We start from the raw sequence: 12,537 nt of genomic DNA on the forward strand, positions 1-12,537 counted from the left end.
CAATATGCTCCTGGGGTCGTGCTTAGAATTATGCAGCAAAATATCCATTGGCCTTGCCAAAATGGGTTAAATTCTCCTGGGCCTTGCCTCCAGGAGAACTTGTTCATGCTATTCTCAGGCCTTGTCCCCTAAAGAAGTCACATGGCTCCCTGCACGCTCTGACGAGCTAGCATGCCTTCTTTGTGGGAAGGTTTCCTTTGGTAATCCCCAGACTCTTTTGGAGCTCCTGAGTCAGGGTCTATGCCCAGTGACTCTTGGGAGCATGGGCAGAAAGGGGGGGAAGGAGGGTGGGAGTAGTTAAATACCAGATAAACACCCAGGGAACACAAAGGAGTTGGCAAAGCCATTACACATTAGCAAAGGGGTTGGCCACACGCTGCAGCCATTTTACAAGGCCAGTCTATGCACTGGTGTGTTAAATCATGGCAGCCAACAGCCTCTGTGTCAGAAGCTGAGGTTTCCTCTAACAGAGCTGCAGTCTTATTACTTTAGCAAAACCAAAGTCAACTTAGAGTTAAACTCATTTTCATCCTTTATATGCAAGTAAAGTGTACCACTTCCAATTTTGAGCTTTTCCCTGATGACATAAAAGATTAAAAAGGGGGTCTCAAAGCTTTCGGAACTTTCATAAACATGATCTGTATACTACCGGAGGCGGAAATCCTTGCATAATTCCCTACTGCCTCTAATGTGATTCGCTGCTTGTAGTAAATACAGGAAGAAACACGATCGAGGTAATAAAAGTACTCTTTTTGTCATGGAAACAAGAGGAAGCAAAAGGAGAAAACCGTGGGCTTTGAGAATGCTCTATTCCGAGGTCTCAGAGTCCATTCAGCAAGGTCAGCGGCCACCCTTCATTAAGCTTTATCTTCACACAGCCCACTTCACTGTGGTAGGCGTAATCCAATTTTCTCCACTGCTCATTAGCTTTTGGAAAGGCACGGCAGATTCTGAGCGAGGCTCTCGATCCTTTCCTCTGGGTAATATCTTATCTGTTCATCTTGCAAAACTGCCCAGTGTCGCACAACTCCTACTCTAGTCTCTTTTGTGCGATTTATTGTGTCAGTATCTCTGAGTTTGTTTTTTATCATGGCTGGTAAGATCATTATTAAATAATTAAAAAGTAAGTGGATTATGAAAACTGGACCAGGAAGATCAGGACGTTAAGACAGCCAGGATGTATCTGTTGTGATGCCCTGCTTCAGGCCCAACGATATCAGCTCCCAGGCTGCAGTAACGATGCTGAGCTCATGGTTGGGCATCTCACAGTAACACATAGGTCATGCAGTAGATCAGTAGATGGCTCTAGAAGAGCGCTTCCACAGTGCAGGCCCCAAACCAAGGACTCCAACTGCCCACTAGTATTTGTTAGAAATGAATAGTCTCAGGCTTGTACTTCATCAGCTGAATCAGAAACTTCCTGCAGTTGAGGGGAGGCTAGAATTGCTGCCTTATAATGAAGTGTGGAAAAAAATTCTGAGCAACTCCCTCTGACACTAAGTCCCTAAGAAGGAGGTTGCATCTAAGGGAGAAAGGGAAGAGGTACACTGAAGAAGCAGCTTGCCCATTTCAGTTTGCCTGGGTTCTGACTGCTCTAAGTAAACCACACTGTCTAGTATTAGGATGTCTGCATCACAGTTGCCAAAAGTCAACTACTTCTGAGTCAACCTACTTCTAAGGTAATTTATTCTGTCAGGCTCTGGGGCTTCTGAAAAACAATGTTGGCAACTTCCTCAAAGAGCCAGGCAGCTAAAGTACCAGTTAGGCATGAGGACACACACCTGTAATCCCAGCACTTGGAGAAATGAGGCCGAAAGATCGTGGATTCAAGTCCAGCTTGAACTACTTGAGAAATCCTGTCTCAAAATCAAAACAGAAACAAAGAAATAAAACTAAAATGCAGTCTACAACAACAGATAGCTTTTTACCCACTAGGATGGCTGTAATAAAGATAGGTAGTAACAAGTATGTACAAAAAAAGTAAAGAAACTAGGAACATTGCTGGATATACAAATTACTGGAGTGTAAAAATGATACAACTCTGGAAAATACTTTGGCAGTTCCTCAAAAAATTGAACATAGAGTTACCATGTCTCCCAGAAATCCAATCATAGTATATACCAAAAAGAATTGAAAATACATATTCACACAAAGTTAGTACACAAATATTCATGGCAGCATTGTTTGTAAATACCCCAAATGTGAAAGAAACATAAATAATCATTAAAGAATAGATAAATAAAATGTTGTATATTCATGCAATGGAATATTATTCAACAATAAAGAAGAATGAAGTTTTGGTGTCAAACAAGACAGGCCAGGTCTGTGGAGTGAATTTGTACTCAGTTTAAAAAAAAAAAAAAAACAACTAAGAAAAGCAATTTCTAAAACAATTGAAAAGCTACAAACAACATGTAAATATCAGATAAATTAAAAGAATTAAAATGGTAGTGAGATCATATTGTTTGTGTTTTTAAGATTGATTAATTTTCCATTGTATGTGTATATATGTTTGTCTACATGTATGTGTATCATGTGTATACCTGGTAACCTTGGAGGCCGGAAGAGGGCATTGGATCCCCAGAGTTACAGACAGTTGTGAGCTACCATATGGATGCTGGGAACCAAACGTGGGCCCTCTGCAAGAGCATCAAGTACTCTTAACTACTTAGCCATCTCTCCGGCCCCTGTTTATGGATTTTGTTAAGGAGGCTCTATCTTTTAGAGATATTCCTTAAGCTATCTGATGATTAAGTAATATGCTTTTGTGTGTGTATTTCAGAACACAGTGAAGAAGTGTATGGAAATAGAAAGTATGAATAAAATAAAATAAAATATATTTGTTAATAGGTATCAAAGGTGAATGATCCGTGACTATTTATTATCATTTTCTTGTTACTTTGGCATCAGACTGGTAAAGTCTCCGAGCCACTGAAGGTCTTTGACATGGAGAGTGACAGATGAAATTGACATCACAAGGGATGCAGCCGAGATCAAGAAGAGCACTGCAGGGCCCAAGTCAGTAGAGAAAAGAGGCTGTCAATGAGGCACTGAGGGCTGAGCTTAGTTGACAGGGAGGGAAGCCTGGGTAAGATCAGTCTGAAGGAGTCAGAAGGGGCAGAAGTAGGGACCAACCAGAACCCTCAGGTTTCAGGCTGAGGTGAATAGCTGCATGATGGAACCATTCATTAAAAACCAACCAAACAACAGCAAACAAAACAAACAAACAAAGTCAGGAATGGAGGGAATGGGAGATTCCATGTAGCCACATGGAGTTTAAGAGGCCTGTGGAAATCCCACAGTTTAACAAATAGGTCTGCACTTGAAGTACAGTTGGAGCAATTATCAGCTTCACCACTGTTTCCATGGAAACATAGTGTAGGCCCAGGAAATGCTCCCTCAGGAACGAGTACTTCTTATCAAATTAATAAATTACTCTTCGCCTGTGCTAACATTAAAAACGTGAGGCAGTGGCTTGTTCAGGGAGAATTCGGAGTACTAAGTGCTGGATACAACACACAGGCTGTTTCCTCTCGGCCTGCATTTGGAATGTGTGGTAGGTCTTCAAGGTTCAACTTGGGACCTGCTTTTTTTTTTTTTAATTTTTATTTTCCCAGTGTGTGTGGGTGTGTGTGTGTGTGTGTATGTGTGTGTGCGTGTGTGTGTGTGTGTGTGTGTGTGTATGTTTGCAAGTGTAGGTGTGTGTGTACATGTGTGTATCTGGAGGCCTAGAGGTTGTGGGTGAGAGGCATCCTCAATAGCTCATCCAGCTTATTCACTGAGGCAGTATCAATCGAAAGCCGATTTAGCTAGTCTCTCTAGTCAGCTTGCCCCAGGGCTCTCCTGTCTCCATTTCCTGAGGCTGAAATTACAGGGAGACTTGGTGTCCCCAGCATTTGACTTGGATTCTGGGAATGCTTTAGCCACTGAACTACCTGCTGAGACATTTTACTGCCCCCCCCAATAAAGAAACTTTCAAAAGAATATAGAGGCAATGGATCCATACATAAAAATGCCATGTAGAAAGACTATACTTTCAGGGATCATTTCTATAGTTCGTTAGTAGAGAAGTTTCTCTGACTGTGTAGAGCACCCGAGACCACGAGGACGAGACGTAGCGTTCCCTCCTGAGCGTGAAGCCGGCTCTAGGAGCTGCTTGTCTGCAGCTGCCTCCTGCCATTGATGATCGTTCTTCTCTTCCTTTGGGAGAGTGAGAGGGAGGGAACGCAGTCTGAGTGAAAAAAAAAATGCCATGTAGAAGATCACGTTTTATTTTTTCTTTTACTCTTCTGCATTTTCCTGTATCATCCTCTGTATTTCATATGGTACTGTAAAAGTTTTACGGAAAACACCAAAACCCTATAGCCCCAGGAGCAGACTTTGCCTCCCATTCTCAGGATCAAGACTCGCTTGGTGTGCGTTGTGTGCTCCCATGCAGAGCAGCGAGCTGCTGGTATCAAAAGGCTTGTTGGTGACTTACCCTGGAGCAGAGAGGACTCATCCCCTAGGGGATTTGCTGCCATTGGATAGGGAGCAACAGACCGTCTCTTAGGCTGTTCAAAAGAAAAAAAAAAAAAGGAATTGAAGCAGAATGATTTACCATACCCAAAGTTTGTCAGCAGCTGGGTGGTCTTGTAGACTGTGAGGTAGTTTGGGGGGTATGTTCATGATTTTTATATTATTTGTATTTATAGTCAAATAAGAAAAGGGTACATTGAGATCCTTGTTTTTTCTCTCCCGGAGTTATTCTTGAAGGCTTATGTTGACCGCTCAGCTCCAGCACCTCAGTTTGCTATTTGACAGCTCCATAATTTGGCCTCATCGAAGAATAATTCTGAATCAGAATTTTAAGCACATCGTATCCAGGCATCAATTATTATAAATTTCTTGGGGCAACTTCACTGTGTGGTCAAGGCTGAGACCCACTTTGGCTATCGTATGAATAATAAAAGACAGCTGGAGCATTGGAGTTACCTGTGGTGAGAAGAAACGTCAGGAATCAGTAAGCTTGTGTTGGCCTGCCCCACAGGTGACGGCTGTGCGGGTGCACGTGAACAGCTCCACCGAGAACCTGGACTACCCAGTCCTGGTGGTGGTTCGCCAGCAGAAAGAGGTGCTGTCCTGGCAGGTCCCTCTGCTCTTCCAAGGACTGTGAGTATTCTCTGCCCAGGTAACTTCACTACATTTGACGTTCTTCAATCTCCTTAGATTTAGATGGGTCATTATTATTATTATTTTGTTTTGTTTTGTTTTTGTCTTAGCCAGAAGCGAACTCAGACGTGGGAATGCCAGGGTAACGCATGTCAAATGAAAACACAGCACACCCCAGGCTGCTCAGTGCTATACATGTCCATCCTCTCTGAATTTCAGATAAGCATTCCGTCTAGGTTTTCAGCACCTGGGAGAATTTATACCATTTAAGAATCGACCATAATATTCAATCCCACCCTCTTTTGCAAAATAAATCATCCCATAGCCATTCACTGGGTTAGGCCCAGCAGTCAATATATGAGCAGCACCAACCCCATTCTTCAAAATGCCTCTTCTACTTGCATTCTTCACTCAGCTCTGTTAACAGAGCAGTGCTAAGTGGGAGGTTCGGGAAGACACTATAAAAAATCAACAGAAGTCCCTGTCGTGGCAGAGTCCCTGTTTTCCCTAGGAGAGTTCATTAAGGCCTCGTGGCACCAATACGAAGTCCAGAAGGTACAGAGAAATGCGCACCGACTGAAGTATTATTACGTGGTTTTCAAAGGTTCAGGCATTTGAGGGTTAAATACTAATTCTGATAGTTTTATCTTGAAATCAGTGACATTGACGAGAGAGAAAGGAAAAGACTCTATGGTGGTTTAACCAGGAGAGTTCCTCCCTCAAATGTTGGTGTTTTCCCTTGAATAACTTGGGAGTCTGGCTTACCGCAATGCAGACACTGCTAAGTAAACTGGTCAGGATATAACAGTTCCTATGTCCCTGTCACACAGTGGATGCCAACTACAGGTTCCCTAGGATTGCTATCCATAGATCCAGCCTGAAATTGGACTTAAAGCCAAACTAGAGAGGAGTAGAGTGAGGCAGCGTTCTCCCTAGCCCTGTTCACTGTGTCTCCTTCTTGCTGATGTTGTCCACACCCACCTCTGCAGATACCAGCGGAGCTACAACTACCAAGAAGTCAGCCGCACTCTTTGTCCATCCAAAGCAACCAACGAGACCGGCCCTTTGGAGCAACTGATTTTTGTAGATGTAGCCTCCATGGCTCCCCACGGTGCCCACTACAAGTTGCTGGTCACCAAAATCAAAAACTTCCAGCTCTGGTAAGCAGGCACACGTGGCCCTTTGCTTTCCGCTCTCTTTTGCGTACAGATACTTGGCTCAGCGGCCATCTTCACAGATGAGCCCAGCATTGCTTCAACAGAGACCTCAACTTGAATGAACCCTCAGGGAAACCAGTGGTACCTTTGACCTATGACTGTCACCTGGTGGCGACCTGTGTGAATTGCAGGGTTGGTATTCGGTGAGGTAATTTGACCCCCAGGAAAGGAACACTGTGAAATTGAAGTCACTGAGTCACAGCTCTGTGCAAGTGTTAATGAGTGACTTGCAAATCTATTCTGCCACGGTGTTTTCACTTCGTGTAGTCTGACTTTGTGTCATCAAACAGACCTTGCAAACATTATGAAACACATAAGAGTTTTGAGAGCTTATATGCGATGAAGATAAGCCTGAAAAGAGGTGGTAGCTGGACTCTGCATGCTTCCTTCCTTTCTCAGTTCACCAACTTTGCTGATGACCCAGAAATCCAGAGGATGGTGGTCATGGAGTCCAGGTGAGGGTTGTGATAAGAACCAGGTGACGCTGCAGTTTCTGCCATACAGTTGGGAATGACAGCCTAGTATGCGTATAGAACACATTTCACAGATGTCCAGAGGTTTTTGTTGTTCTTATTTGAGACTGGGGTCTGCCTATGTTGCCAGGCTGGCCTTGGACTTTTAGGCTCAAGCCATCCTCATCCCTCTGCCTCCTAAGAAGCTGTGACAAGAGGTATGCATCACCACACCCAAGAGGTCCAGAGATGCTAAGTCCATGCCCAAAATCACAAAGACAGAAAAAGGCAAAATCAAGCCTGGATTCTGCTCACGGCTTCCTCTTCTAAGTTCTTCTCCTTGTAACACGTTCTTTCTTCTTTCTGTTTAAATCCATCCTCCCAAATTTATGTCTTGCTAAGTATGCTTCTCAATTGCACAAAGCATTTGTTTATTCAAATTCAGATTGTAAAATGAGACAGGTCTGCTTTTAGGCATTCCTCTAACTCCTTTCACACACGTGTACAGCATCTTCCCAACAGCTCCCAACAGCCATGGGCCCTTCTGTGACGTTAGAGGTCATGGTTGTAGGCAGGGAACAGTGAGAGGGTGGTGCTGTAGAAACAGGCAGCCATGGGATCACGGGGCAGGAGGAGCACAAGGAGGCACTGAGAACACAGTTGTCTATCTTGTGCTATTGTATGAGGAAAGGATTGAAGGAGACAGTATTGGGTGCCGAGAAGTTCGAAGGCTGACACAATGGTCAAGATAAAAGTGAGAAGCTGTCTTGAAGAATGTAAGAGGTGAGATTCTCAAAACTTGAATGACTATGAAGGAGAGGGGAAATGGGAGGGTCAAGAATGACATCACGTTTTGTTAGAGGAAATGAAGATTGAATGGGTGTGACTGTGTGACCAATCTAAAGCAGGAGCTACTTGATATAGAACCTGGTCGTGGGAATTCACGGTTAGTCACCTTTCCCTCTCTCCTCAGCTTAGAAAGCACTTGAAATGTATAAATTACTGGAACTTTGCTAGAATGAGATACTTTTTGATCTTCAGCTACATTTTTTTTTCTTTATGGGGAATGTCAGCTGTCATGACTTATAACATTACCAACAAGGTGTAGCCTCACCATGAACTCCCATGTATTCACTGGACTCTCAACACTGTGGTCCAACAGTCCAGTGTGGAGGCAGTTCCCTTGAAGTATGGCAAAGCTGTGGGCCGATCTGTTCCTAAGGGCTTTGCCTGTGTTTGGTATATTAAGGGGAGAGACTCCATGGCAGCTGGAGCAGAAAACCTCAGGATGACTGATTGCTGGCTTTTAGACATTACCAGTGATTGGAGTCTGGGCTGAGTGTTCCAAGGAATTGAAACAAAGGCACACAGATTTCAGGTTAGAACAACAACAACAACAAACTATCCAAAACATATAAGTAGTATAGATCAGAAATATGTGATCAGAAGTCACAGACCATGTGATAGGGTACCAAAAGACTCCAATTATTATTTGGAGCTTTCTTTTATGGGGGTCAAAAGAAGGAGGAGTTTAGTTGGTAAGGGCATATCACAGGTGGTTCTATTTCGATTGACAGGCATAGATTATGTAAGCCTTTGGTCATTGCACATGTCCTTTCTCATGATGCATCGGATCTCAATCATACTATGCCCAACTATGCATAGTAAGATGGTAAACAGGGGATTCTCCCCAAATCTTCACTCAGAAGACACAATTTGCATGCACCCAAAAGTAATTCAGGCCTGCACTTTGAGATCTTTGGCAGCAGTTAATTCTGCAGCTCACACACGATTGAGCCTGTATGATAATGAGTATTCAGAGACGAGTAATACCTTGGGGGGCGGTCACCAACCTAAGACAGAGCGCCTGTGTGGCCTGGGCAGGCGTTTCCATGATGGGTAAGGTGACCTGCTGACGTCCCACGCAACCTAAGTCAGAAGATCATTTTTTAGTAAAAGGGGGACCTGTAGGGTCCTTGCCCCTGTTTTGGGTAACTGTTGCCTTGCTTGCTGACTTTGATCTTGATATCCTCCCTATGCTAATTCCCTGCTGGCTTCCACCCTCCTGAATGCTTAAGGGAAGTTCCTTGTCTGTGTATCCCGCATAATGGGTGTTAACAGCTTAGATGCAAGATTGTAAAACAGTAGCGAACTTCTGCTCTCCGGGGTTCTCCCATTGTGCTGTAAGCCTGTATTTAAGACCTCTTCCCTCCTTCAATAAACAGCATTTGGCATAAAAAAAATAAATAAAAATTTTTTTAAAAAGTAATTCAGGCCTGATTAGACATCCCTATGTTCATATTCAAAGCTATCTAGAGTAAGATTAAATAGAAACTATCCATTCTTGATGATCATTAAGAGGAGGAGAAATTTATTCTTTTGTTTGGAGAAGAGTGTGCACCCAGCTCAATGCAGAAAGGGGGTCTTAATCTAAAAGGCTGCGGGGTGCATTATTAGGAGAGGAGTGAGGGTGAATGCATAGCCCAAACCAAGTGGAGTCCCAGGCTGCTAATCCATTCCCTACTGCAACAGAGCCTCAAGGTAACTGAGAAAAAACAGATGGGAAGCAATCTTCAGCAGAGATGTGTGGTTTGGTACCAGAGCACACGTCTCCACAACCTCTCCCCAGCGTGTCCATCACATGGCTATGACTTTCAGTAGGGTTATAGTGACAGGAGGTGGAGTTATCCAGCCTGCATTCCTCCTCTTCTTATTGTTTGGGCTATGGTGCTCTCTAAATACCAGGGTGTCTTGGCTAATTCCTGGTGAAAGGCCAAAACAAAGAGTGGACAGCAGGGATCTCCTTCTATGACTAGAAAGTGAAAGATGGCCTGCAGGCCATTAAGGATTGACCCAGATAAAACAAAGGAAAACTCTCTCCTGGAATTCTGCAGAACACTGGAAGGGAACTGAGCAAACTAGAGTCAGAGGAACAGAGTAACAGCTCCCCGAAGACAGTGGACACTGGGGGGGGGGGGGCGGGGGGGTCATCTGCACATGGCTCTGCTAAGGACTGGGACCTGCTGACAATGAAGATGAGGGCTAGCCAGCAGGCATTGATCGAGGATGATGAAAGAGTCTGGGTGGGAAAGAATGACAACCAGTGCCAATGGTGAAAATGACTTTGAAGCACCTTGTGGAACTTAGTGATCTTATCTGTTATTATTGTTGTTGTTGTTGTTGTTGTTGTTGTTATCCTAGATGCTTGTGTATGATCAAAGGTTTATCCTTTCATGGTGGTACAAGCCTGTAATTCTAGCACTTGGGAAGTAAAGGCAGGAGGATCAGAAGTTCAAGGTCATCCTTGGCTATGCAGCAAGTTTGGACTACATGAGACCCTGTTTCAAACTAATTCTCCAGATCCTGTACCCCCGTATCTCAGTGCCTGCCCCCTCTTCTCCCTATCCTGTCTGTCCTATAGACATTAATTCACATTGCCTTGTCCCAGCCCCGCTTTCACTACCTTTATGTTTTTAGTAGGTTTTGTTTTGTTTTTAGGTCTTAACCTGAAATGTTTGTTTGTAATTTCAGTGCCTCATGGTGTTGTAGTAGGGCACTTGCCTAGATGCATGAAGTCCAGAGCTAGCTACCCAGCACTGCACAAACTGTGTGTGGAATCACATGCCTGGAATCCCACCATTTGGCAAGTGGAGGCGGGAGGATCAGAAGTTCAAGGTTATCCTCAGCTACATAGAAAGTTTGAGGCTTGCCTGGAGTACACCAGATTCTGTTTCAAAACTACATACACACAAAAGAAATCTTGATACTTCTTTAGGACAACAGTAACAGACTTTACCCACTGTCTCCAAGATAGTCTTCTATTGTATAGGGAGCATGGGTCTCTTCCTTCTAGCATGGCTAGGCTGGAGAAATGGCTTAGCTCCTGTCTTAGTTAGGGTTTCTCTTGCTGTGAAGAGACATCATGACCACGGCAACTCTTATAAAGAAAACATTTAATTGGGATAGCTCGCTTACTGCTTCAGAGGTTCAGTCTATTATCATGACGGGGAGCATGGCAGTGTGCAGGCAGATGTGGTGCTGGAGGAGTAGCTGAGAGTCCTGCATCTTGCAGGCAACAGGCAGTAGTTTGAGACACTGGGTGGCATCCTGATCATAGGCAACCTCAAAGCCCGAAGACCCCACAGTGACAGACTTCCTCCAACAAGGCCACACCCACATTAACAAAGCTACATCTCCTAATAGTGCCACTCCCTGTGAGATTTTGGGGGCCAATTATGTTCAAAATACAGCATTCCACTCCCTAGCCTCCATAAGCTTGTAACAATATCATAATGCAAAATGCATTCAGTCCAACTTCAAAAGTCTCCATAGTCTTTCACAGTCTCAACAATGTTTAAAAGTCCAAAGTCTCTTCTGAGATTCATGGGCTCCCTTAACTTTAAATCAAAATCAAAAGGCAGATCACATACTTCCAACATATAATGGCACAGGATATACATTACCATTCCAAAACATAAGGAAGGGAGCATAGTGAGGAAATACTGGACCAAAGCGAGATCGAAAACCAGCTGGGCAAACTCCAAACTCTGCATCTCTGTCTGACGTCAAATCACTCTTCAGATGTCCAACTCTGTACAGATTTGTTGACTGCAACACACTTCTTTCTCTTGGGCTAGTTCCACTCCCTATTAGCAGCTCTCCTAGGCAGGTATCCCACGACTCTGGCATCTTGGTTCTCTAAGACAATCCAGGCCTCAACTTCACAGCTTCACTTAATGACCCCTCTAGGCCTCCATTCAGGAACACCCCTGAATACATGCCTAGCCTCAGCAGCTTTCTTTAGGTGAGGAGGCAAATTCCATAACCTGTTTCTTCTGTCCTTAACTCTAAAGCCAGAACCACATGCCTGAAGCTGCCAAGTTCTGCTGCTTACTAGGGCTGGAACATGGCCCCCTTGTTCAATTACATCTTCACCAGCTTTCTGTCCTTTACTGCCTAAGCTTGGCTGTCCTAAAACTTTCTCTGTAATCCAAGCTGGCTTTAAACTCAGAGATTTGCCAGTCTCTGTCTTTCCAATGCTGGGATTAAAGGTGGGCCCCACCACACCTGGCTCTAAGGTTTTCTTTAGTTTCTTTTCACAAGTTGGAAACTTTTCTGAGTGAGAATTTGCCCTGAGGTCACCACTCCCTTTATTCCATTTTTAAATCCATCTATCTCCTTGAACACAGAATTTAGCTCCACTTCACTTCCTGGTGCTCTTTTCCTCCCCAAAATTTACATTTTGTATTTTACCCTGCTGAGTGTGTTCCTTTTCATTATAAATCCCCATTAGAGTTACCACTAATAACCACACAATAGAGTCTATACAAGGCTGTTTTGAGATTTCCTCTGCCAAAGAAATCAATCTAAAGCTCTTCACTTTAGCCTCAAGCAGAATCTTCAGACAAGGGCAAAAAGCAGCCACTTACTTCACCAAAATATTACAAGAACGATCTCTAGGCAACATACCAAAATTACTCTCCTCTGAAAATTCTTGATCCCCACAGTTCATCAAATCATATTTAGCACCACTGTCTTCCATGCTCTTACTAGTATGACCCATTAAGCAGTTCTTAAAGCACTCCACTGCTTTCCTAATCCAGACTCCCAAAGTCCATATTATTACAAACAAAAACATGGTCAGGCTTATCACAGCAGTACCCCAGTCCCTGGTACCAACTTCTGTCTTAGTTAGCATCTCTATTACTGTGAAGAAA

The 12,537-nt window shown here is 43.8% G+C and overlaps 1 protein-coding gene and 1 non-coding gene across 2 annotated transcripts in view; both read left to right on the plus strand.

The window, feature by feature from the left end:
* Sidt1 (SID1 transmembrane family member 1) overlaps positions 1-12,537 on the plus strand; it is a 92,924-nt gene that overhangs the window by 26,248 nt on the left and 54,139 nt on the right. Inside the window, exons 2-3 of the mRNA XM_059277420.1 lie at positions 5,030-5,151; positions 6,141-6,311. Of these exons, the coding sequence (XP_059133403.1) occupies positions 5,030-5,151; positions 6,141-6,311 (293 nt within the window). The remainder of the gene's footprint in view (positions 1-5,029; positions 5,152-6,140; positions 6,312-12,537) is intronic.
* On the plus strand, positions 4,025-4,240 carry LOC131923001 (small nucleolar RNA U3). The gene has a single exon (XR_009382459.1). It is a non-coding gene; the product is annotated as a small nucleolar RNA U3 (small nucleolar RNA).

Source organism: Peromyscus eremicus, chromosome 12, assembly GCF_949786415.1.
Source record: "Peromyscus eremicus chromosome 12, PerEre_H2_v1, whole genome shotgun sequence".
Taxonomy (NCBI): Eukaryota; Metazoa; Chordata; class Mammalia; order Rodentia; family Cricetidae; genus Peromyscus; species Peromyscus eremicus.